At 38.0% G+C, this 23461-nt stretch overlaps 1 protein-coding gene across 2 annotated transcripts; it reads left to right on the forward strand.

The window, feature by feature from the left end:
- Nucleotides 1-2501: 2501 nt before the first annotated feature.
- On the forward strand, nucleotides 2502-22651 carry LOC106068876 (homeobox protein ESX1-like). 2 transcript variants are annotated; one of them, XM_056006571.1, is made up of 4 exons: nucleotides 2505-2703; nucleotides 2821-2933; nucleotides 21021-21335; nucleotides 22517-22651. In XM_056006571.1, exons 2-4 carry the CDS (start codon nucleotides 2858-2860, stop codon nucleotides 22648-22650), a joined length of 525 nt encoding a protein of 174 aa, XP_055862546.1. In that variant the 5' UTR covers nucleotides 2505-2703; nucleotides 2821-2857; the 3' UTR covers nucleotide 22651. The 2 variants fall into 2 exon arrangements, with proteins under 2 accessions (XP_055862554.1, XP_055862546.1); XM_056006579.1 differs by having other exon boundaries at nucleotides 2502-2933; nucleotides 21021-21329.
- The last annotated feature ends 810 nt before the right edge of the window (nucleotides 22652-23461 follow it).

A 23461-nucleotide genomic window follows, 5' to 3' on the forward strand; every position in this document is an offset into this window, starting at 1 on the left:
ACATAAAATGTCAGCCAAACATTCCACTGGTCACTGGCTAAAATAAGGTTAGAATGAACTACATGAGAAAATAAGAAAGTTGACCCCTAACAAATAAAAGCAGCTTAGACACTAAGGCACATGGGGCATTGCACCATTTCTATGTTTCTATGTCAAGTTTTCTCTTTTGTAATAACACTATACAATGACTTTAAATGTCTCATTCAGAACAGTCACATTGTTCACTGAACTATTTTATTATGGCTATTAGCAAGGGTCATAACGCTGACAGTCTGAAGAAGCGGATCCAACACTAGAGAACATTGATAGCAAGGGTTATAACACTGACAGTCTGAAGAAGCGGATCCAACACTAGAGAACATTGATAGCAAGGGTCATAACGCTGACAGTCTGAAGAAGCGGATCCAACACTAGAGAACATTGATAGCAAGGGTCATAACGCTGACAGTCTGAAGAAGCGGATCCAACACTAGAGAACATTGATAGCAAGGGTCATAACGCTGACAGTCTGAAGAAGCGGATCCAACACTAGAGAACATTGATAGCAAGGGTCATAACGCTGACAGTCTGAAGAAGCGGATCCAACACTAGAGAACATTGATAGCAAGGGTCATAACGCTGACAGTCTGAAGAAGCGGATCCAACACTAGAGAACATTGATAGCAAGGGTCATAACGCTGACAGTCTGAAGAAGCGGATCCAACACTAGAGAACATTGATAGCAAGGGTCATAACGCTGACAGTCTGAAGAAGCGGATCCAACACTAGAGAACATTGATAGCAAGGGTCATAACGCTGACAGTCTGAAGAAGCGGATCCAACACTAGAGAACATTGATTAGAATTAAACAAGAACTTGTATGAGACTAAAATGTGAGCAGCTGTCTGAGACAGTACAATCAAAACCTTCATATAATTTGACCCTTGGCTTTTTTATGACTTCATAAGTTCAAAAGATGGATGCCTGGTCGTGCGGTTTGTGCTCTGGACTGTCGTCCGGTCGTCTCGATGGTCCAAGGTTCTCTCCAACTTTCCCCCCACCTCTTGCCTTGCCCATCTCCTTGGCATTGGCAGCCAAATCGTGGGACCAGGCATCGCTGGGTCTTCCCCTCTTCCTCTTTATTTGAAGGTTCCAGGTGAGGACTTATTTATTTATTTATTGATGTTTGGATGGAAGCTTGCAAAGGTTGTGGACTACCCATAGCCAGCTCCTCTGAAAGATATCTAGTTCAATAGGCTACTACTTTGTTGTTTGCCACAATTCCTTAATCGTGATCTTGTCTGGCCAGATGATCAAACAAATCTTTCTGTGGCAGATATTGATAAATATCTAGATTTTGTTTTAATGGTGGTGGAATTTCTTTAGTGACGAATGCGGATTTAGCCTAAGACCGAATTAACTGACACTTGTTTTGAAGACTGCCAGCAATGAAAACGTTATGTTATATCATCGTGGACTTAGCGACATTGGACTGTTCCCAAATCTATAGGATTCAACATTGAACGTATAGCCTTGATCAGTCTTGACCATAGTTTCTGTACATTTACAGTTTACAATATTAAGGACAATGAAAGTCAATATGGAGGACCCAAGAAATGGCTCAAGTGAAGTGACCTCGAAAAGAGGATGTGATTATATGACCCTCTGATTGATGGGGGCCTTCAAACAGAGGGCTTCGCAAGGATCTCTCATTGCTGGTCTCTGGAAGAGATATTTTTTTAGGATCTAATAGGCAGTAGCTAGTGTTACTTTTAATGGAACCCTGACGTGGCCAACCACTAGATCTTACCAAAGGTACTTCAGGCATAATTGGTACAAATTATTTAGGATTACTGCAGCGCTCTTGTTACCAATATAGACTTACAGAGTGAATGTGTTCGGATTAAAGATGCTTCATAAAAACAACATTTGAATGTTAATTTTAATAAATTAGCTAATAAATGGAAAACAATTGACCCATTAATAGTTTTTTTTTTTTTTTTGTGATCTTATAAGCAATTTTTTTATACTAATGCGCGATTCCAGATTTATGAATAAAGATATATTACATGCCACTGTGAGAGTCTGTGAGCTAGTATAAAGTTCCACCTCCCTAAAGTATTTTATTGAATTAAAATGAGGTGCATTTGTTTATGAAAAGGTTTTTGCTTATTTAGATTTAAAAACAAAAAAAAGTTCGCTTTCAGAAAACAAAAAGTAGCCATTGCATTAAAACTCAGCATGCTCCAAAATATAATGAAATTATTTTTTCAAAAGCTTTTCTAGTTTTTTTGAGATCTAATCGGAAGATCAGAATGACAAACAGACCTCACAAACTACACGGCTCTAAAACGATATCTTTCTACCCCCATGTCAAAGATTGCTTTTAAAAGTGAATTGCTTCATTGTCATGCCACGTACTACAAAGTGAAACAAACTTCATTTCTGTTTTCCGTTGCAGTTGGTAAATTAATGGGACATAAGTCAAGTGACATTCACGATCAACTCCTAACACAGGATTGTCTTTCCCTCTGAACTTGTGATGAGTTGAAGATAAAGCGAGATGAATTGTCCGTGGCAATAATGACCTAATCCTTCTTGACACAGTCTGACTTTTTCTTCACAAGAATAGCTTTTGGGTCTAGGACAAAACACGGTCACACTCCAACACAGGATTCTTGAACATATACACGTCCAGGAAACAGCTTTGTTTAGCACTGGCTAGTTAGCTGAACTTTGTTTCGTGACAGACATTAATAACAACTTTCTAGTGCTTGTAAAATATTAGAAAATTGTTATCTTTTTAAAATAGCATTTGTCTTTTTTTCTTTGTGTTTCAAGAAAAAGATTCCACTTGTGCAAGTAAAAAGGGGAAACAATGGATGAGTTTAGACTTTGTACGACAACTTTGGTCCTTGGTTTTTTGTTGCATGTATCAAACTCTGCACCGCAAGGTAAGACTTAAAGTCTATTTATTAATCAACTTAATGGCCACTGTAATGGATGACTTACTTTTCTGCGCTTGATGAGAATATGTCAACCGCATCCGTGTGGGGATAGAAAAGTTGGTTTTATGGCGTGTGGCTACATCTTCTATAATAGACTATCCATGTGAAGTTATACCAAAAACATAGGTGTGCGTGAGTGAGTGAATGTCAATTTAAAGTGTTTTTGAGAGAGAGTAAGATGAGACAAGTAGTATAGTTTACAATTGGTCACTTTATCCTGAAAGTCTAACAATGTAAAAATGTTTCTGTTACAATTGTATTGACAGTTTGACACATTAACATTCCTAATACTTTTTTTTCATGAACTTTTACAAATCCTCCATTTTTAATGGTATAGTCCAATTAATGGCATCAATACAAGAAACATTGGTATTTAGGGCCTTTTAAACAACAACCTTTGAACTTGTGTCAATCGTGCACGAGAATGCTACTTCAAATATCACAATTAAGATTTAGTTCAAGAATTCGTGACTATTCTTAGAATTGATACATTCCTTCTATCAGCTTGCAAACTCTTCGTGGTTTCAAAACTAGCTAGAACGTGGATACTGGGCAGTTTATATTTTGGGGAATAAATACTAGCTCATTGGCCACAAACGGAAAACTCCGGTTTGTCCGTTATAATTTGTTGAAAATATAAACAATAAAATTAAATTTGGCTTTTTGAACTCTCTTTCAGCGGGTATTCCCGCACTTGTCTCCAATATTTCTCTGTGGTTGGATACGTAAAATAGACGTCATTTTGCGCAACGTTTAATGTAGAGATGAGCTGGACTAGAATAGAACTGAAGTGTGCAGATCTCACTGAGAAGAAATAACAAAGCATTACAAGAAGTAATTAAAAGAAGAATTTATTTTTTTTACAAATTACTTATTTTAAAATAAACAAAATAATAGCATGAAAGATTTTTTTTATATTTTTTTTTTTATTAGTCAATGTGCAAGGACTGAATCATGTGAACTCCCAGGGAGCATAGGGCCACAACCACACTATTTTCCACCGCACTCGGTTATGAGCAGCTTTCTTCATCCTTCATGTCATTACAGTATTTTCAACTTCCCTGATGTCTGACCTCTTCCAGATTTGCTTGAGCCAGCCCACTTTCCTCTTTCCTTGCGGATTCCAATCAAGTGCCTGCCTTGCGACATTGGTTGCTGGTTTTCGCAGGGTGTGTCTTATCCAGCACCACTTTCGCTTTTTGATGTCTTGAGCTAAAGGTTTTTGTCTAGTTCTCAACATCCGGCAGCGAGACAAAGGTCTTTCCGAATTTGTTTTAGTGACTCTCCAGGTCTCTAAACCGTATAGAATTATACAAGGACAATGATATAATTCTCGATATTTTTAACTTGTGAGTTCTCGTAGATACAAGATTATAACTAACTTGTATATAAGAGTATATAAGAGTATAACTTATTTATATAGACGAATATAACTTCCTCATTAAATACGTAACTTGATATATAATCTATACTGTCTGATTGTTCCACATGATCTAAGATATACTGACTGATTGTTCCACATAATCTAATCTATACTGTATGATTGTTTCACGTGATCTAATCTATATTGACTGATTGTTCCACATACTACTGACTGTTTGTTTGACATAATCTAGAATATATATATATATATATATATATGTATATATATATATATATATATATATATATATATATATGTATATATATATATATATGTATATATATATATATATATATATATATATATATATATATATATATATATATATATATACATAACGCTAAGTTTGGTTTTCAAGATACTTCATTACAGAAAAATAAAGTCTGTATCATTTGATTAAATTGCCCTAAAACGTTTGTAACATTGAACTCCTTATAGTCTCTTTGTCCTCGGACAAGTATTTAAAGCCAATCTGCAAGTCCCAGTAACATTTTGAAAATTTAAAGTCTATAAACTATGAAGTCTTTAAACTATTTAATATAAAGCATATAAAATTGTAAGTAAGGAGACTATTTTATTTTTATTCTTTTGAAATCCACTTTGTTTTCATTGTTCTCTACACAATTTTAGAACAGTCTCGTCACCATTGAACAACAAGATAGCTTTCAGATCTGGGAAAATCATTGGATCTAGATCTAGAGGATAAGACTGAAATAAAACAAGAAAAAAAAATATTTAAAAAACTTAAAAAAAAATAATAAATCACTTATTTAAGGGAAAGAACTCTGCATCTCTCAAAATGTTGAAGTTATTTCCCATATTTGATATCAAACAAAATAATTAATGACAAAGAGTAGAATTAACTGAATTAGTTTTTTTTTATTCATGTTTTCTTAGGTACAATAACTAAAGTTTCAACAGGATCCGAGAATGGGTGTGGATGAAATAACCTGTACGATGATCGAAGGGGACGAAACCCTAAACATTTAGCCATGTCTGTGATTACTAATGAATTAATTTCCTTTGTTTGTATCAAAAAATAATTAATTACTAATTGGTTAATGTTTTTTTTATTGATTCAAGTATTGACTACGTCAGTGAATAACTGCAAAAGTTCAACTGGATCCTAGAATGGGTGTGGGAGTAATAATGTACTCCGAATTTTTGAGCAGACAGGCAGTGAGTTGATTTAAGCTATGTAAAAAAAAGTACAGTCACATATGCAGTACACACAAACACATACACAGAAACAATAACACACACAGCCAAAACGTCAATCCAGATCGTGACGTGAATTAAGACCACGGTCTTGTGTCTGTCACTGCTGATTGACTTATGGGCAGTAATGAACTCACTTTGATCTCAATCCACACGGAACTATTTAATTCTGTCATGACTTGGCTTCTGCTAACTTAACGATAACTATATACAGCTATACTGTCATTTCCCCGCTGTCCTATATAAATATGTCTATATAATCTGGGAACTCCCAGGTAAAAAGAAATAAAGTAAAATTAAACCAGGTATATATTAAAATTAAAATGTCCATATTGATTCTTCTCACTAGCTAAAAGCACACACTTGTATGCATGTTTACATCACTAGGATTAAAGATAGTCATAAGTATTTGACAAGCTATTGTAATGTCTACATAACAATTAGTCTATCTACTTATAATGTTTTAAAATGTACATTTAGCACCGTTCCTTTCACTTAATAGAAATCTAATAAGTACTGTGACAGGTGGGGAAATGTGACGTGTGTTTGGCACGTTTTATGTCTAGGGGATGATTATTTTTAATGCTATCACACCCCCACTTATCAGCATATGAATCGGGAGCAGACACGCAACGAGACAAAGCAATGAAAGATAGATACAAAAGTTAAAAATGAAGAATATTTATTTACATAAATATACATATAAGAATAAAAAGGGGGGGGGGGTTTGCATCTATCTCTAGTGAATAATATGTTTAATCATCACTCTTGCACCTAATAAGAGAGTATGTCACTTTGTCCTCTGACTTAGCTGGTTGTCCTGTTGATGTCGCAGCTGGCTGTGTCCTGGCTTGAGGTTCTGCAGCTGGAGGTGGCGCTCTAGCGGATAGAGGGACGCCGGTGATATAGTTCTTGTGGAGTCTCAATCCCCAAAATCTAATATCTGTAGTGGGCACAGTAGGGCGGGTGGCCGGCTACCGTGGGCACAAGGTTACTGCGGGCAGAGCTGATCTGCCGTGGGCAGCGTAGTTGACAGGATATGTCCAGTGAGTTGCAGAGGGTTGGCGTAGCTATGACGTCTCACACAGATCTGATCTATAGGGACGTCGCACCTAATAGCTTGACAGGTGGGCTGTCGAATAGGCGGGCAATGCCGATAGCGCCAAGTGGTAGAGTTGAGTAGATCTCCGCAGGCGGTAGATGATACTCAATAGGAAAGTGCAGTGCTGGATAGCACTAAGCACAAACAAATGGGCAGGTCAGTGAGCTAGTGCAGTGCTGAATAGCACTGAGCACAAAGGCAAATAGGCAGGTAAGTAATCCGATAAATAGGCAGACACCTGAGGGAGGCTGCGGATAAACAAAGACAAGTTAGGACATGTCTCTTATGCATCTTATCGATGCCCTCGACTGAGGTGCATTCGTCAGATTGGTAAAACTGCTTTAGAGCATAATGGGGAGATGATGACAAATGGGGTTCGGAAAAATAGATGGCTGATAGTAGCAATATAAAATGTACATAAAAGGGGAAATAATAATATAAAAATGTACATAGAAGGGGAAATAATAATCTCAAATCAACACCACAGGTGGATGGAGAAAGAAAAGGGGGGGGGTGAATTGGGAAGGGGTCAGCGACCCAGACAGTTTGTTTACATATGACCGTAGGCTGAGAACAATGGAGAGTGTGTCCGTTCAAGGGGCGCAACTCTCGTTAGAGTAAAATGACTACAGGGGAGATAATTCAATACAGGGAAGATAACTCATATCTCCTTTCTAAGCGCAGTATTAGTGCGATAGTAGAATTATCAAGGCGATCAACCGAGATAAAGGAAATAGACTAAGATGTACAAATATATACATGGTTGCATCAACGATCAATTGAGCAACGTAGCATTGATAGATTAATGCAATACATAAATAAATATACATAGCACATGTTTATGTTTTCTACTTACGCCAGTGAGAAATACACAATGCACTAATTAAATATAAATGAACTAAGCAAAATACACATGATAAAATCCAATGGAAATATACACAGAGTAATTAAGATGGAACTTGTGATTAAGTTCGGCTTACCACCAGGTATTCCTCTAGGAGAAAGAATAAGTGATATAGTCCAGACTCGATAGCTCAGCTCGAATGCGAAAGAGAGGGTGATTTGAGTTGGTTTACTATATATATATGCCTGAAAAGTGTGGGCGGACACCGGAAATGTCCTAGGCTTAGCATTATCTTACACGTGGGTGAAGTAGACTTGAGCCGCACCTTGGAGTATCACGCGGTGCGTTGACCCGTGTAATCTCTTAGATCAAAGAGAGACGTGAGGGGGAAGAGTGACCTACATTCCACCCAAGGGGGGGGGGTCAATCGCGGCGGACATCCGCGGATAAGACTAAAGAGAGCGTGTCTATCTTTGCCCCGGTCAAGGGCAGATAAATGAAAGGACTGGCCTAATTTTCTCCAAGGTGGTGGACTAAGTCTAGCCTGGTAGAGAGGAAAAGGTGTGGCGGGTGAATAATTTAGGGGTAGGATGGAGAAATAATTAAAATAAAATAAATAAATGATGAAAAATAATAATTAATGCTGTGATAATTTAGAGTGACTCTGACAGCGAGTTTTTGACTTGTCACAAGTACAATAAAAAAATGTATTAGAATGTGTCCATTTTACATAAACAGCAGTTCATCTGTACACCAATAACATGTCAACTGTGTATTAATAGAATGTCATCTATTTACATTCCTAACATATAGTCTTTACATTCCTAACATATAGTCTTTACATTCCTAACATATAGTCTTTACATTCCTAACATACAGTCTTTACATTCCTAACATATAGTCTTTACATTCATAACTTGCCATCTGTACATTAATATGTCCAGGGGCGTAGCTAGGGATTTGGGGGCCCGGGGGGATTGACTTCTTTGAGGGCCCCTTGCATTTTGGCATTCGACATTATGGCATGAGATTATGTACTTAATAAATATATTGGCCTCCTTCAGTCGTAGAACGACTATGGTTCATCTCAGAGCTAAGTGGGAATTGTTTATGGTCGGAACGATGTCGCCAACACAGCAGTTCCCCCCTCTCCGCGCAACTGATGTGACCAAAGAAACGGAATATCCGATACAGTTTGGGATCAGTGGCGCCGCAGGCTCTGCCAGGCTGTAGCACGGTGTGCCACAGTCTGCCTAAGGGTCACCAGCTCCTGATTTTTCCTCAGGGTTGTCTCCTGAAGCCTTTCCCGTGTTTGGATATAGCCGCAAGGCAGCGGAGGTTTGGATTAATAGTTTTCCTTCTCCTGTAATAAATATATACGCCTACATTCAAATTGGTTTTACAGTATATCAGTACAATTAACAAGAAATAATCATTAAGAATCTTTTAATAAATAATACCGTTGTTTATTGGCGAAATGCATAAGTGACAAATCTCAATTCATATCGCTTCAAGTCGTGCTTTCTGTGCAGCAAAGGCATCTATAACATCATCTACATCGATACTGTCTAGTATTTGTGACTCCACTGACATTAAAGCCATGCTAAACCTTTTTTGCGTCTGTGTGCTCCTGAGATAGTTTTTGATTTACTTGAGCTTTGAAAATGAGTTAGCAGTATTCGGATGGAGGTTGCAAGGTTTGAGAACACACATTATTGCCATCATTTCTATATGAAGCCAGCTTCCTCAATATGTCAATTGGTGATTGTGGCACTGGTTTGTTGATGAAAAGTGCTCGTGTATCAATGTCATCACAGAACAAGCGATTTGCCTGTTTTTTATCAAACAAAAAAAAGTAGCATAGTTTTTCGTCAGCGTGTCATCATCCATAGACTCCAAGAGGTGTCTTGGTTCAAGAAGAAACCCAAAGGTGTCCACATGGTTTTCCAGCTTTTGGAATCTGTCCTTCATCTCCATATAAAGTCTGTCCAGCACTTCTGTCGCAACAAGTTTGAATTTAAGTTAAATTGACAGTCCTGCATCAGAACTCAACTCCACATCAAGTCTTTTCTTCTGGTTATTTAGATTACAGGAACACCATAGCATTCACTACCTTCTTTTGCTTTTTCCATGACTTGGGTGATCAGCTACGTCCGTTTCTCATCACTTTGCAGAAAGCATGAAAGGCTTTTAATTTCTTTAGCAGCTTCTCTATTTGAAGTCCAGACGTTTCTCAACTATGTTAATTGGGCGAAGGAGATTTGACCAGAATTCCAGATAAGCAAAAAATTCACAATTTTCTACTGCAAAAAGAAAATTCTGTGCACTGCTTCTAGTGTCCTTTCTTTCAGCATGTTTCTCCAACAGCTTGATTTTGTCGAGATGCAAGGAAACTGCCGACGTAGCTTGTTCTCTTGCGGACTACCTTGTATTACTCTTTTATTTTAAACTCCAGGCTTCAGCTTCTTTCAGTTTGGTCCATCTCTGGGTGAATTGGAAAAAAAGTTGAACAATTCGTGTACAGTTTAAAAAAAGGTGATAATTGCTGGATTTTTCTCAGCAGAATGAAGCTCTTCCAGATTCTAAGAGTGATTATCACAGTTCAGAAATGCTGCCTTTGGATTTATATCTAACTGACGTTTCTGCAGGCCAGACTGACGGCCACCCATTGTGACTGGGTTGTTATAGGTTTGACCTCTGCACAGATCAAAGTCCAGTCCAATGTCTTATGAACTCATTTTGAATTTCTAGTGACAAATATTCGATTCTAAGTGGTGTTTCGTAACTTCATCAAAATCTGCAAGAAATTTCAAAGATGCTAGAAGTTCCCAGGATTGGGTGAATTCAGTTTTTCGTAAGCTTAAGTTTGATTTTGCAAAGTACTTACTTGCTGCTGCTACACGCTTCAGAATATCTCTCCAATACTGCTGATTTTTCATCTGATTCAGCCTTAAGCTTTTCTTCTTCAAAAAGCTTGTCTGTGGTGGACTCCTTCTTCGTGTTCTTTCAGTCTCTCAGGTTTCTTCCATTTGGTGAAACCAACTCCAGGTTTGCTCAGTGCACTAGATGTCTTGTTTGATGCCTCAGAAAACAGTACACATGCAAAACAAAATAGACATCCCAAGAGTGGAGAGAAGAGGAGCCAAGATCGGTTGTACATTTCTCCTGTTGGAAGCTTTCTATTGAACCATGATGTCAAACTTCGTGATTTATTTTGGGTCAACTTTACTGGAAACAAAAACCGTTCATGTTTGTTTTGGACAAATAAGCTACCCTTTAACACAATTTTGCTCGCAGTTTCTCAGATAAAATTCCAGGCTGAATATATCCGAAGTCTTTGTACTCAATTACAGTTTCTTCCACTTCTTGAGAAAGTGATTTTGGAAGACCATCACTTGACTCATCATCTGTATCACTTACTTCAGATGTGTTCTCTGACTGTGGTAAAAGTTATTCCCCTGGAGTCTCTTCAGCACTACTTCTCTCATCAAGAGACATTTTCACTTCTTCGACTGCTGTATCTTTGTATGAATCATCTGAATAGTGATACATTTGTTCGACACGTTCATGGTCTCCTTTGTTTTCAGTGCTCTTATCAAGTTTCTTCTTAAATGATAAAGATGATGAAATAAACTACCCTATATACCAAGTTACTTCCTGAGAGTTACACAGCACTAGTCAGCACTATGGAAGTTACTCCTTGAAGTTGAGAGTAACCCCTCAGGGAAAGATTTACTACTCTGTGTGGAATACATACAACAGGGTCACTGACTTATATAACAACGTGAAAAAGATTGCATGACAGTGATGTAACATCTAATCTTCAAATTCTCCCCCCTCCTCCCCCCACCCTAGCTACGCCACTGAATATGTCATCTGTACAATACTAACATGTCATTTTTTACATTAACTTATGTCATCTGTACATTACTAACATGTCATGTGCACATTACTAACTTGTCATCTGTACATAACTAACGTCATCTATACATTACTAACTTGTCATCTGTACATAACTAACATGCCATACTGCACATTACTAACATGTCATCTATACATTACTAACATGTCATCTATACATTACTAACATGCCATACTGCACATTACTAACATGTCATCTGTACATAACTAACATGCCATCTGTACATAACTAACGTCATCTATACATTACTAACATGCCATACTGCACATTACTAACATGTCATCTATACATTACTAACATGTCATCTATACATTACTAACATGTCATCTGTACATTACTAACATGTCATCTGTACATTACTAACATGTCATCTGTACATTACTAACATGTCATCTGTACATTACTAACATGTCATCTGTACATTACTAACATGTCATCTGTACATTACTAACATGTCATCTGTACATTACTAACATGTCATCTGTACATTACTAACATGTCATCTATACATTACTAACATGCCATCTATACATTACTAACATGTCATCTGTACATTACTAACATGACATCTGTACATTACTAACATGTCATCTGTACATTACTAACATGTCATATGTACATTACTAACATGTCATATGTACATTACTAACATGTCATCTATACATTACTAACATGCCATCTATACATTACTAACATGCCATCTGTACATTACTAACATGCCATCTATACATTACTAACATGTCATCTGTACATTACTAACATGTCATCTATACATTACTAACATGCCATCTGTACATTACTAACATGTCATCTGTACATTACTAACATGTCATCTGTACATTACTAACATGTCATCTGTACATTACTAACATGTCATCTGTACATTACTAACATGTCATCTATACATTACTAACATGCCATCTATACATTACTAACATGCCATCTGTACATAACTAACGTCATCTGTACATTACTAACATGCCATCTATACATTACTAACATGTCATCTGTACATTACTAACTTGTCATCTGAACATTACTAACATGCCATCTGTACATAACTAACGTCATCTATACATTACTAACTTGTCATCTGTACATAACTAACATGCCATACTGCACATTACTAACATGTCATCTATACATTACTAACATGTCATCTATACATTACTAACATGCTATACTGCACATTACTAACATGTCATCTGTACATTACTAACATGTCATTGCCATCTGATGATGTAAAAAACTTAGATATTAATCAATAACTTTTAAATATTTTCTGAACACCCATTCTTCTTATAAAATACTTTTGTCCATAATAAGACATTATAAAAGTTGTAACTCCATGCAACAGCTAACTGACACGGAAATGTCAACTCTCCATGTCGTCACCATGAATGTCAAGGGTTAAACAAATAACGTAGAGCCTAGGCTAAAATGGTCTTTTAAATTCTTGGACATTTTACTACCACGGCTAGAATGGTCTTTTAAATTCTTGGACATTTTACTAGCATGGAAAACGAAGCGCGAAGGTAGAAATAGTAAATCTGCTCAAAATATGTGGGAGTTCATACACATTAGTTTTACATTGCTGTTATGAACCATGTGAACTTGTATGAACCATGTGAGCTTGTATGAACCATGTGAACTTGTGAGTGACAATAATAGTCCAAACATTTTGTTTCCTAACCCTAAACGTACCACATAAAATGTTGGATGATTGAATAATTCACACCTAAGAATTTAGTTGAAAGGAGAGCAGTGATTTATTTTTGTTTTAAGTGAAATACAGAACATTAAGTCTCAGTTCACATTGACGTCTCAGTTCATCTTGAAGTCTCAGTTCATATTGACGTCTCAGTTCACATTGAAGTCTCAGTTCACATTGAAGTCTCAGTTCACATTGACGTCTCAGTTCATATTGACGTCTCAGTTCACATTGAAGTCTCAGTTCACATTGAAGTCTCAGTTCACATTGACGTCTCAGTTCATATTGACGTCTCAGTTCACATTGAAGTCTCAGTTCACATTGGAGTCTCAGTTCACATTGAAGTCTCAGTTCATATTGACGTCTCAGTTCACATTGACGTCTCAGTTCACATTGACGTCTCAGTTCACATTGACGTCTCAGTTCACATTGAAGTCTCAGTTCACATTGAAGTCTCAGTTCATATTGACGTCTCAGTTCACATTGAAGTCTCAGTTCATATTGACGTCTCAGTTCACATTGACGTCTCAGTTCACATTGACGTATCAGTTCACATTGAAGTCTCAGTTCACATTGACGTCTCAGTTCACATTGAAGTCTCAGTTCACATTGACGTCTCTGTTCACATTGACGTCTCAGTTCATATTGACGTCTCAGTTCATATTTCCTGCTGGACTGTTGGAGATCGAAGTAGGAAAGATTTGAACTCGCAACCACTGTGTTGACCAACCAAACGACTAGCTAGTATAGGAGAAGAGTATAGATCTAAAGCGCTAATAGTTTTCTACTTGATAGAGAACTCATTTAATGATTGTAGATTTTAAAGATCATATTTCCCCCCTTTTTTGTGGTCATTGTAGGCACTGAAGCGTATAAACATCTCATTTGTTTCATGGCCTACTTCGTGCAAGGAGTTGAGCCTGAACTTATTTATGTCACAACGTGTGTTTTACTCTTAAAATTTAGTTTTCCGGAAGTCGAGTCTCTACATTCATTCTTGTCACTGGAAATAGTAACACAACCAGGCTCCAGTGATTCCCAAATCGATTCATGACGTTAAGTTTTTTTGTTTTTTTTTACTTTCAGAAAAACAAAACAAAACAAAAAAAACTTATTGTAAACAATAATTTATGCCACACAATATCAGAGTGACCTCAGTTCAAAGGGTAATGACTTTTTAAAATAGTCTGTTTTCCTTTTTAAATGCGAAGGCAAAAAGAAAACCCACTCGCGTACGTAGGTAAGTAAAGAGTTTACCATGACCTTTTGTTCAAAGAGAGGATACTAGTAGCTAGGAGGAGGGTTCAGGTTTCAACCCTACGAAATGAAATCTCCCCACCTCCCTCCGCAGAGGGGTTGAAATTGTTTAACTTATTTTGCTTTAATATTTTTTATTGGAGGAGAGATTTTAATGTTAAATTATCATTTGCCTAGGCGTTGCAAAGGGAGGCCCTTTTCAATAACATGAAAAAAAGCAAACAAGTCACCAAATTTCATGAGCGTAGACAAAATGGGTTATGAGTTAAAACTCTTATCCAGAGGGGTTTGAATCTAAAATCCTCTCCAGGTGTGAGTGTATGTGCGTTAAAGAAATCCCCAAAATCCCTCCCCTCGAAAAACAAATCCTGGCTACACCCATTGATATTTTAAAATTTATATTCTACTTTTTGTGTGGAGACTTTTTAGTTATCAGCTAAAGATGAGTGGAGTTCCAAGTGAGTTCTAAGATGTATCAAAACGTAAAATAATTTCACCATGGGCGTAGCCAGGATTTATTTTCGGGGGGGGGGGAATGCCCGCGAAATTTTTTTTTTTAGATGTATTTATGTGTGTGTGTGTGTACATAATCTCTATTGCTTTCTGACCCTTCATTCTTTCGGAAGATGTTTATTGTGCCCTACAATAGGTTCTTCCATGAGTTAGTGGAAAAATTGTAGATTCCCCGCCAACAATAGCAAGGGGTCTGGGGGGGAGCTCCTAGCTCCCCCAGGCTTCGCCCCGCCGCCAAGCACTATTTCTGATATTGAAAGCCAACAAAATGCATATTCTGAGGTATCTACAGTGCATTTTCCTGCTATTAAAAAGTTTTATTTCAAAAACCTAATGTGCTATTCTTACTGACTTAGACACTCCCGCGCCGTTCGGAACATTTGACGTCAAGCTGTTTCCATAAAATTGTAGATTCCCTGCCAGAAATAGCAATGGGGTCTGGGGGAGCGCTAGGAGCTTTTCATTTCGGTGTGGGGGGGTTTGAACCCCCAAACCCCCCCCCCCTGGCTACGCCCATGAATTTCACAATGTAAACAGATATTTGGTAAACATTTTAAACATTTTAAACATTTTAAACATCATACAAGTAGAATAATTTCAAACTGTAAATTCTATCCTACCATGCTTGTATTAGCTATTTGGACAGGTTGTTGTTACTAGATTTTTTTGAAATGCAAAATGTTTCGAAAGTATTTGAAATAGGGTTAAGAGTTAAGACCCTCGGGAATTTGTGTCTGGTCATACCTGATGCCGCGTGACAGATGATGTCTTTAATAACCAGGTCATTTAGCACGTGTACAATAGAATACACTTCTGTTGAGACAAAACACAAAGTTATCAAAATGTTTTAATATTATTCTTTCGTGACACTGACATATATATAGACTACACATAGACATTGATGGCTATCTAGTCGTGCGATAGTCATTCAGTCGTTTCAATCGTCCCGGGTTCATCTCTCGTCGTCTCGATAGTCCTGGGTTCATCGCTCGTCGTCTCGATAGTCCCGGGTTCATCTCTCGTCGTCTCGATAGTCCCGGGTTCATCTCTCGTCGTCTCGATAGTCCCGGGCTCATCTCTCGTCGTCTCGATAGTCCCAGGTTCATCTCTCGTCGTCTCGATAATCCCGGGCTAATCTCTCGTCGTCTCGATAGTCCCGGGCTAATCTCTCGTCGTCTCGATAGTCCCGGGCTCATCTCTCGTCGTCTCGATAGTCCCGGGTTCATCTCTCGTCGTCTCGATAGTCCCGGGCTCATCTCTCGTCGTCTCGATAGTCCCGGGTTCATCTCTCGTCGTCTCGATAGTCCCGGGTTCATCTCTCGTCGCCTCGATAGTCCCGGGCTCCTCTCGTCGTCTCGATAGTCCCGGGTTCATCTCTCGTCGTCTCGATAGTCCCGGGCTCATCTCTCGTCGTCTCGATAGTCCCAGGTTCATCTCTCGTCGTCTCGATAATCCCGGGCTAATCTCTCGTCGTCTCGATAGTCCCGGATTCATCTCTCGTCGTCTCGATAGTCCCAGGTTCATCTCTCGTCGTCTCGATAGTCCCGGGCTCATCTCTCGTCGTCTCGATAGTCCCGGGTTCATCTGTCGTCGTCTCGATAGTCCCGGGTTCATCGCTCGTCGTCTCGATAGTCCCGGGCTCATCTCTCGTCGTCTCGATAGTCCCGGGCTCATCTCTCGTCGTCTCGATAGTCCCGGGTTCATCGCTCGTCGTCTCGATAGTCCCGGGTTCATCGCTCGTCGTCTTGCGTAGATCATCTTCAACACAGAAGGAACATCCGAGACGTATAACATTTTAGAAACAAACATTTGACATCTTATGATAAACCCAGATAGACAACTAGATAAACCTAGATAACCTCGATAACTAGATAGACAACTAGATAAACCTAGATAACTAGATAGACAACTAGATAAACCTAGATAACAAGATAGACAACTAGATAAACCTAGATAACTAGATAGACAACTAGATAAATCTAGATAACCTAGATAACTAGATAGACAACTAGATAAACCTAGATAACAAGATAGACAACTAGATAAACCTAGATAACTAGATAGACAACTAAACCTAGATAACCTCGATAACTAGATAGACAATTAGATAACCCTAGATAACCTAGATTACTAGATAGACAACTAGATAAACCTAGATAACCTAGATAACTAGATAGGCAATTAGATAAACCTAGATAACCTAGATAGACAACTAGATAAACCTAGATAACTAGATAGACAACTAGATAAACCTAGATAACCTCGATAACTAGATAGACAATTAGATAACCCTAGATAACCTAGATAACTAGATAGACAACTAGATAAACCTAGATAACCTAGATAACTAGATAGACAACTAGATAAACCTAGATATAGACCTACATATAGTCCTTCACTTTTACCAATCCCTTAGTCTGTTGAAAATGTGGCCACCATAAAAGATCTGTCGACCGTGTTTCTCCATTCCTCTATTATTTGCCTGGGATAGAATCTCAATCAATGACAGGCCTGTCCATTCTTTTATGTTGTCTTCCCATTGCTTTTTCTTTTTCGTGCTACTTTTCCTTGAAGGACGGTATTAGGACATTGTGATATGGTCATAGAGCTTACGTTTGTTGGTTTTTTTTACTGTATAGTATTATCTGGTCATCGTGGGATCCAATTGTTGTATTAACACTGTCTCTACTCTCTCATTTTGATGCGGCCTTTGTAATACCTTGGATCCTTCTGTAACATCTCAATTCCATTGCTACTATCCTCTTCTCGAGATCTGCAGTCAATGTCCAAGATTTACAAGCATATAAGAATGTGGCCATGACCAGGGAACGCATCAGTCTGATTTTAGTGTCGAGAGCCATGCCTTTGTCTGTCCAGATTGTTAGGAGTTTTGCAAGTGCTGCTGTAGACTGTGCAATTCTGACCAGCAGTTCAAGTTTGGTTCTTTCATCCGAGACAATAGCTCGCCTTTAATACTGATGTCCCTTTTAAAGCCTTTTTTGGCTATTGGTCATAATTTGCTCTTATGGTGCGTCTAGACTATGCGCATCACCAGGTAGCTGTCTTCTGTCCCTACCAGACCCTATACGTCATCTCTCTCTCTCTTTCTCTCTCTCTCTCTGTTACTCTCGGTCTGACTCTTTGTCTCTGTCTTTGTCTCTCTGTCTGTCTGTTTGTCGCTCTCTCTGTCTCCTATCTTTCTCTTTATTTCTGCATCTGTCTCTGTGTCTCTGTGTTTCTCTCCGTGTCTCTCTCTCTCTCTCTCCCCCTCTCTCTCTTACAAATTAACTCATTTGAAACAAACCAGACGTCAGTAAATATTGAGCTTCCTGTGTGTACACGTCTGAGAAATATTTCAAGTTTTGGACACTTCTCCCCGTCCGTTCTCCGCACACTTTCACACATCGGGCTCTGAACCTGCCACCGTGAGATCACACCGAGTTCCCAGCTACTTACTTCTCTACACATTCAAACACCGAGTTCCCAGCTACTTACTTCTCTACACATTCAAACACGGAGTTCCCAGCTACTTACTTCTCTACACATTCAAACACCGAGTTCCCAGCTACTTACTTCTCTACACATTCAAACACCGAGTTCCCAGCTACTTACTTCTCTACACATTCAAACACCAGTTACAGCCGGATACATAAACATGTCTTCGGAATGACGTTGAAGGACAGACACACGAAACATACAAGAAAAGAGAAACATTTTTTTTCCTTGACCTTGACTTAACATTCTTTGAAATTAAAAAAAAAAATTGTCTTCTGCACTTACCGCTATAATATCATTAGTATACCATGCTACACTGCTTATTAATTGTTGTTAAAATTGTATTCGATTTAAACACATATTAAATGTATTCTTTCTCCTTTAAAACAAAAGTAAACACTTAATTTTAAAAGGAAGTAGCTGATATGCCAGAAAATACTTCATTTAGTAATACAATAATTTTAGAAAATAAAGAAACAGTTTGCCTAATGTTTTAGAAGTTTACGGAATGCCATGGTCAGGGCCGGCCTAAGGGCACTGCAACCTATGCGGCCGCAGTGGGCCCCGCACTTTCATAGGTCCCGCGTTAACTCTAGTTGTAAATTATTAAATTTAACCATTTTAACTCATATTATTATGGGTTCCCGAGGCCTCCTGATTTTCCAGGAACTTCTGGGAATCTCCTGAAATTGCAAAGTATATGAAAAGAGTCATGAAAATATGAAATTATTTAAATATCCTGAAAACTCTTAAAAATTTCATGAAAAATGTCATGAAAAATTGACAAAATTGTCATTTTGGGGTGTCATTCAATATGGAAAACGCCAATTACAAAAAAAAACGACAGTCAGCTTTCATTGAATAAAAATAAAAAGGCGAATTTTAACCAAAACAGGAAGTTCCAATAATTAATTTACTTGAATAGTCACTGGCATTTAAATAGAGTTCTAAATCTATCTCGATCTCTTTAAAAAAAAATCAAAAGCGATATTTTGCTAGTCGATTGAAAATCTAAAAGACAGATCTGAATGTTTATCAGCTTTTTGTTTGAAAAACTACCTTCTATTGTAGATGGCTTGTAAAGTTAATTTGACCATGACTTTGCACTTAGTAAAGAATGAATAAAATGCAAAGACGAATTTATTTTCTAACAAAAAATCTTAAATTTCACTTATTATCTTTATCCCTACCCAGACTAAGCCCCGCGCAATCCGCTTCGCATATGACCCCGCAATCTGTTGGTCCAGCCCTGACCATGGTTCGCTCTACATATATATTATCCCCTGTTTTTTTTTTTTTTTTTTTTTAATAATTATGGTAACTAGTTGTAAAAATGGTGAATTAAAACAAAAAAATGCTTGCATAGTCAATTTTAAATATTTAACTATTTCGCTTTTAGAAAAGAAAAAAGTAGCCGTTGCATCAGAACTTTGAAAGATGTAAAATATTATGTTTTTCTTTAGCGGCTATTAAATTGTAACAATATACGAATGTATATAATACTTTCTATTTTTTTTTTTAATCATACAGATTAGATGAAATATCACACAACTAGAATCTTATTTACCATTATCTCTAATTAGTTCCTGAGTGAATTGTTACAACTACTCACTAATCTTCTCTATTCTGAGTTCATCTATTCATGTACATGGCGCGCAATCAGCATTTATTCGACTTGTGGGAGATTGTTTTTCATTTGAATGATAGTCAAAGGATGTAGACATTTAAGAACATTGGATAGAACACTGGTCTGGACAGGATAGAAAATGATTACTTTCTCTCAGCCCATTTATTACAAGGGAACTAATCCAAGTAATTTAAAAAAAACATAGTGTTCCATGTTGACTTCTTACTTCCCTTACATCTGAAAATGTTTGAGACTTACATGTAATTACTATGCTCCTAAGCCCAACACTCTCGTCTTGTTCTTCAGTCCTGGGTCTACTCAAGTTGACAGATTTATGGAGATGACCAGATTATAATAATAAAAAGTAAAGAAATTAACACAAAACAAAACATATATAAAATATTATTTAAAAACTTGCAAGTATTTTGAAGTTTATGATCAAAATGTTCAAGTACTTGTATTTATATAAACGTTCAGAGATTTATATCCAAATCAATTGATCACATTTTTTACCTTGAAATATAAAACTACGACGGACTTTATCTGATTAAAAAAAAATTCATAGTGAAGATGTACAAACAAAAAAATGCTACAACTAAAACTACTGGCATATACCAATATACTATCTCAGCATCCTTCAACTTACCCATAGATTGTATATTATTAACTTCAGTGGTTCTCAACATTCAGAGGTTCTCAACACTCAGTGGTTCTCGAAATTAATTGGTTTCAAGATTTCATGGTTTTCAATGTGTATTTTAGGGATGAAAGACAAATGAAATTAAAATTGAACAAATAATTCTTCGTTGAAACCAATAGTTTTAAGCGTAATATTAACGATAAACATGTAAAGAGAAAAGCATTGGGATCCACTATCCTATTGTAAAACTAAAATTGATTGTTCTTTTTTTTTGTCTACAGGTTACTATGGGCCACCACAGCCACCATACCTTCCACAGCCACAGTATCCTCCACAGTCGCCATTTTTACCTCCGCCAAACTTTCCTCGCCCTCCACCAAACAATTTCTTATACCCTCCTCCACCAATGTCCATGACAGATTTAAGGGTGCAACTCGCCAACTCGGGCGGTCCCTTACCTCCCCTGCCTCCCGTTGGCCCGCATGACATTGGCAAGCCCATGCCGCTGGAAGCCGCCGCGGCAATGCACGCTCCAGCGTCATCGTACGGCAACACTCAAGTGGAACATGAGATGGAACAAGGCGCTGGAGGTACTGGTGAGTTTTGTAGTCTCTAGTTCTGAACCACAGCATTGAGAGTGTCTAAAATGCGAAGACGGCATAAAGAGAAATTTTATAGTCACTGAAGACAAAGGCTTGGCGATAAATATAAAAAAAAAATAAGTAGGTCGAACCAGTCGAAAAGCTGCACTCGTATTTAATCATGGCAATCTTAAGCATTGTTTTATTCTTACTAGAAGGTATTTTCAAAACCTTAGGTTGAGTCTACAAAGGGAGACAATCATTCATAAAATTGCACATAGTACATTTATCCAGTATAACTATTCACCTTCCCAAAACGACTTCTGTACGGGGAGCTGTGTGCATTGAAAGCGCTCCCGGAGGGGGGGGGGGCAATAGAAGCACTATAAAGACACCCTTAAGACCTCCTTCAAGGACTGTGATATTGACATTCACTGCTGGGAAGCACTTGTTCTCGATCGCTTCTCGTGGCTTGAAGCTGTGAGTCGCGGAGTCACGAGATTTGAAGCAAGGAGAGTGGCCAGCGTGAAAGAGCGCCGAACCAACAAAAAGCTGAGAGAAGTAGCAGGCCTATCTGTAACTGACCTAACCCACCCATGCCACGTATTGCGGTCGGGCTTTTTAAAGCGAGGATTGGACTTCACAGTCATCTTCGAGTCCATTGGAAATGAGAAATGTGCTCATCCTCGACCACGAAGGAGGAGCTATATATAACTATTCCTATATTTGAAAGTGATCAAACATACTTACTTAAAAACTCAGCAAGACTCTATATCATTGAAGTTATACCAAGAAGAAAAAAACGATTTAAAAAAAAAAATTAAAAAATTATTTCACAGCATCTCAGAGATACCTGACATGTATCATTGTGAATAAAACTACGTATTACAACAGTTTACAAAGGGAAATGACCCATTTATTTTCTAACACTACTTAGGTCAGGGGTTCTCAGCCTGTGGGTCGCGACCCCCTTGGGGGTCGATTGACGATTTGCCAGGGGTCGCCTAAGACCATCGAAAATATGAATTGTTATTGTCCATTCTTCTATTGCTGTATGTTTGTGTGTGGGGGTGGGGGTCGCGGCAGAGTGGGGGATTGTAAAAAGGGGTCGCCAAGCATTAAAGGTTGAGAACCGCTGACTAAGGTCATCATTACAATTACTGATCTTTGTGTTTGTTGATTTGTTTGTTCTATAGATCCCTATGGCTCACCTCAATCATCTTTACTGGATTCCTACTACAACGGTCGCCCCAGTGGTGGTAGCGGTGGCGCCAACGACGTCATGGGAGGCTTGGTTGGAGCTTACGTTATGAAGGAATACATTTTCTAAAGTAAGGAATCAGCAACAAGGTCTAATGCCTCGGTATAGGTCTACAATTAGTTTCACTCTCCAACAAGGTCTAATGCCTCGGTATAGGTCTACAATTAGTTTCACTCTCCAACAAGGTATAATGCCTCGGTATAGGTCTACAATTAGTTTCACTCTCCAACAAGGTCTAATGCCTCGGTATAGGTCTACAATTAGTTTCACTCTCCAACAAGGTCTAATGCCTCGGTATAGGTCTACAATTAGTTTCACTCTCCAACAAGGTCTAATGCCTCGGTATAGGTCTACAATTAGTCTCACTCTCCAACAAGGTCTAATGCCTCGGTATAGGTCTACAATTAGTTTCACTTTCCAACAAGGTCTAATGCCTAGGTATAGGTCTACAATTAGTTTCACTCTCCAACAAGGTCTAATGCCTCGGTATAGGTCTACAATTAGTTTCACTCACCAACAAGGTCTAATGTCTCGGTATAGGTCTACAATTAGTTTCACTCTCCAACAAGGTCTAATGCCTCGGTATAGGTCTACAATTAGTTTCAAATACTCTCCGATAAGGTGGTGCTTTTGTGTGAATGTTGCGTAAGTTCGGATGCTAATGGTGTCTGGATCTATTGTCATGCGGTTCGGATGTGAAGCTCTTTCTTCGTAGTCAGAATTGAATAGAAACTTTTTTTTTCAATAAACACAAAATGACTGGAGTCTGTTTTGAAAAGTCGTTTCTATTCGGAGCTTTATTCAGCTTGCTTTGTATTATCACTGCACATGTCGTTATAGTCACAGTCTCGGCTATGTCAACAGAACTGATCTCATGCTT

The sequence above is a fragment of the Biomphalaria glabrata genome, chromosome 1, assembly GCF_947242115.1.
Source record: "Biomphalaria glabrata chromosome 1, xgBioGlab47.1, whole genome shotgun sequence".
Classification (NCBI taxonomy): Eukaryota; Metazoa; Mollusca; class Gastropoda; family Planorbidae; genus Biomphalaria; species Biomphalaria glabrata.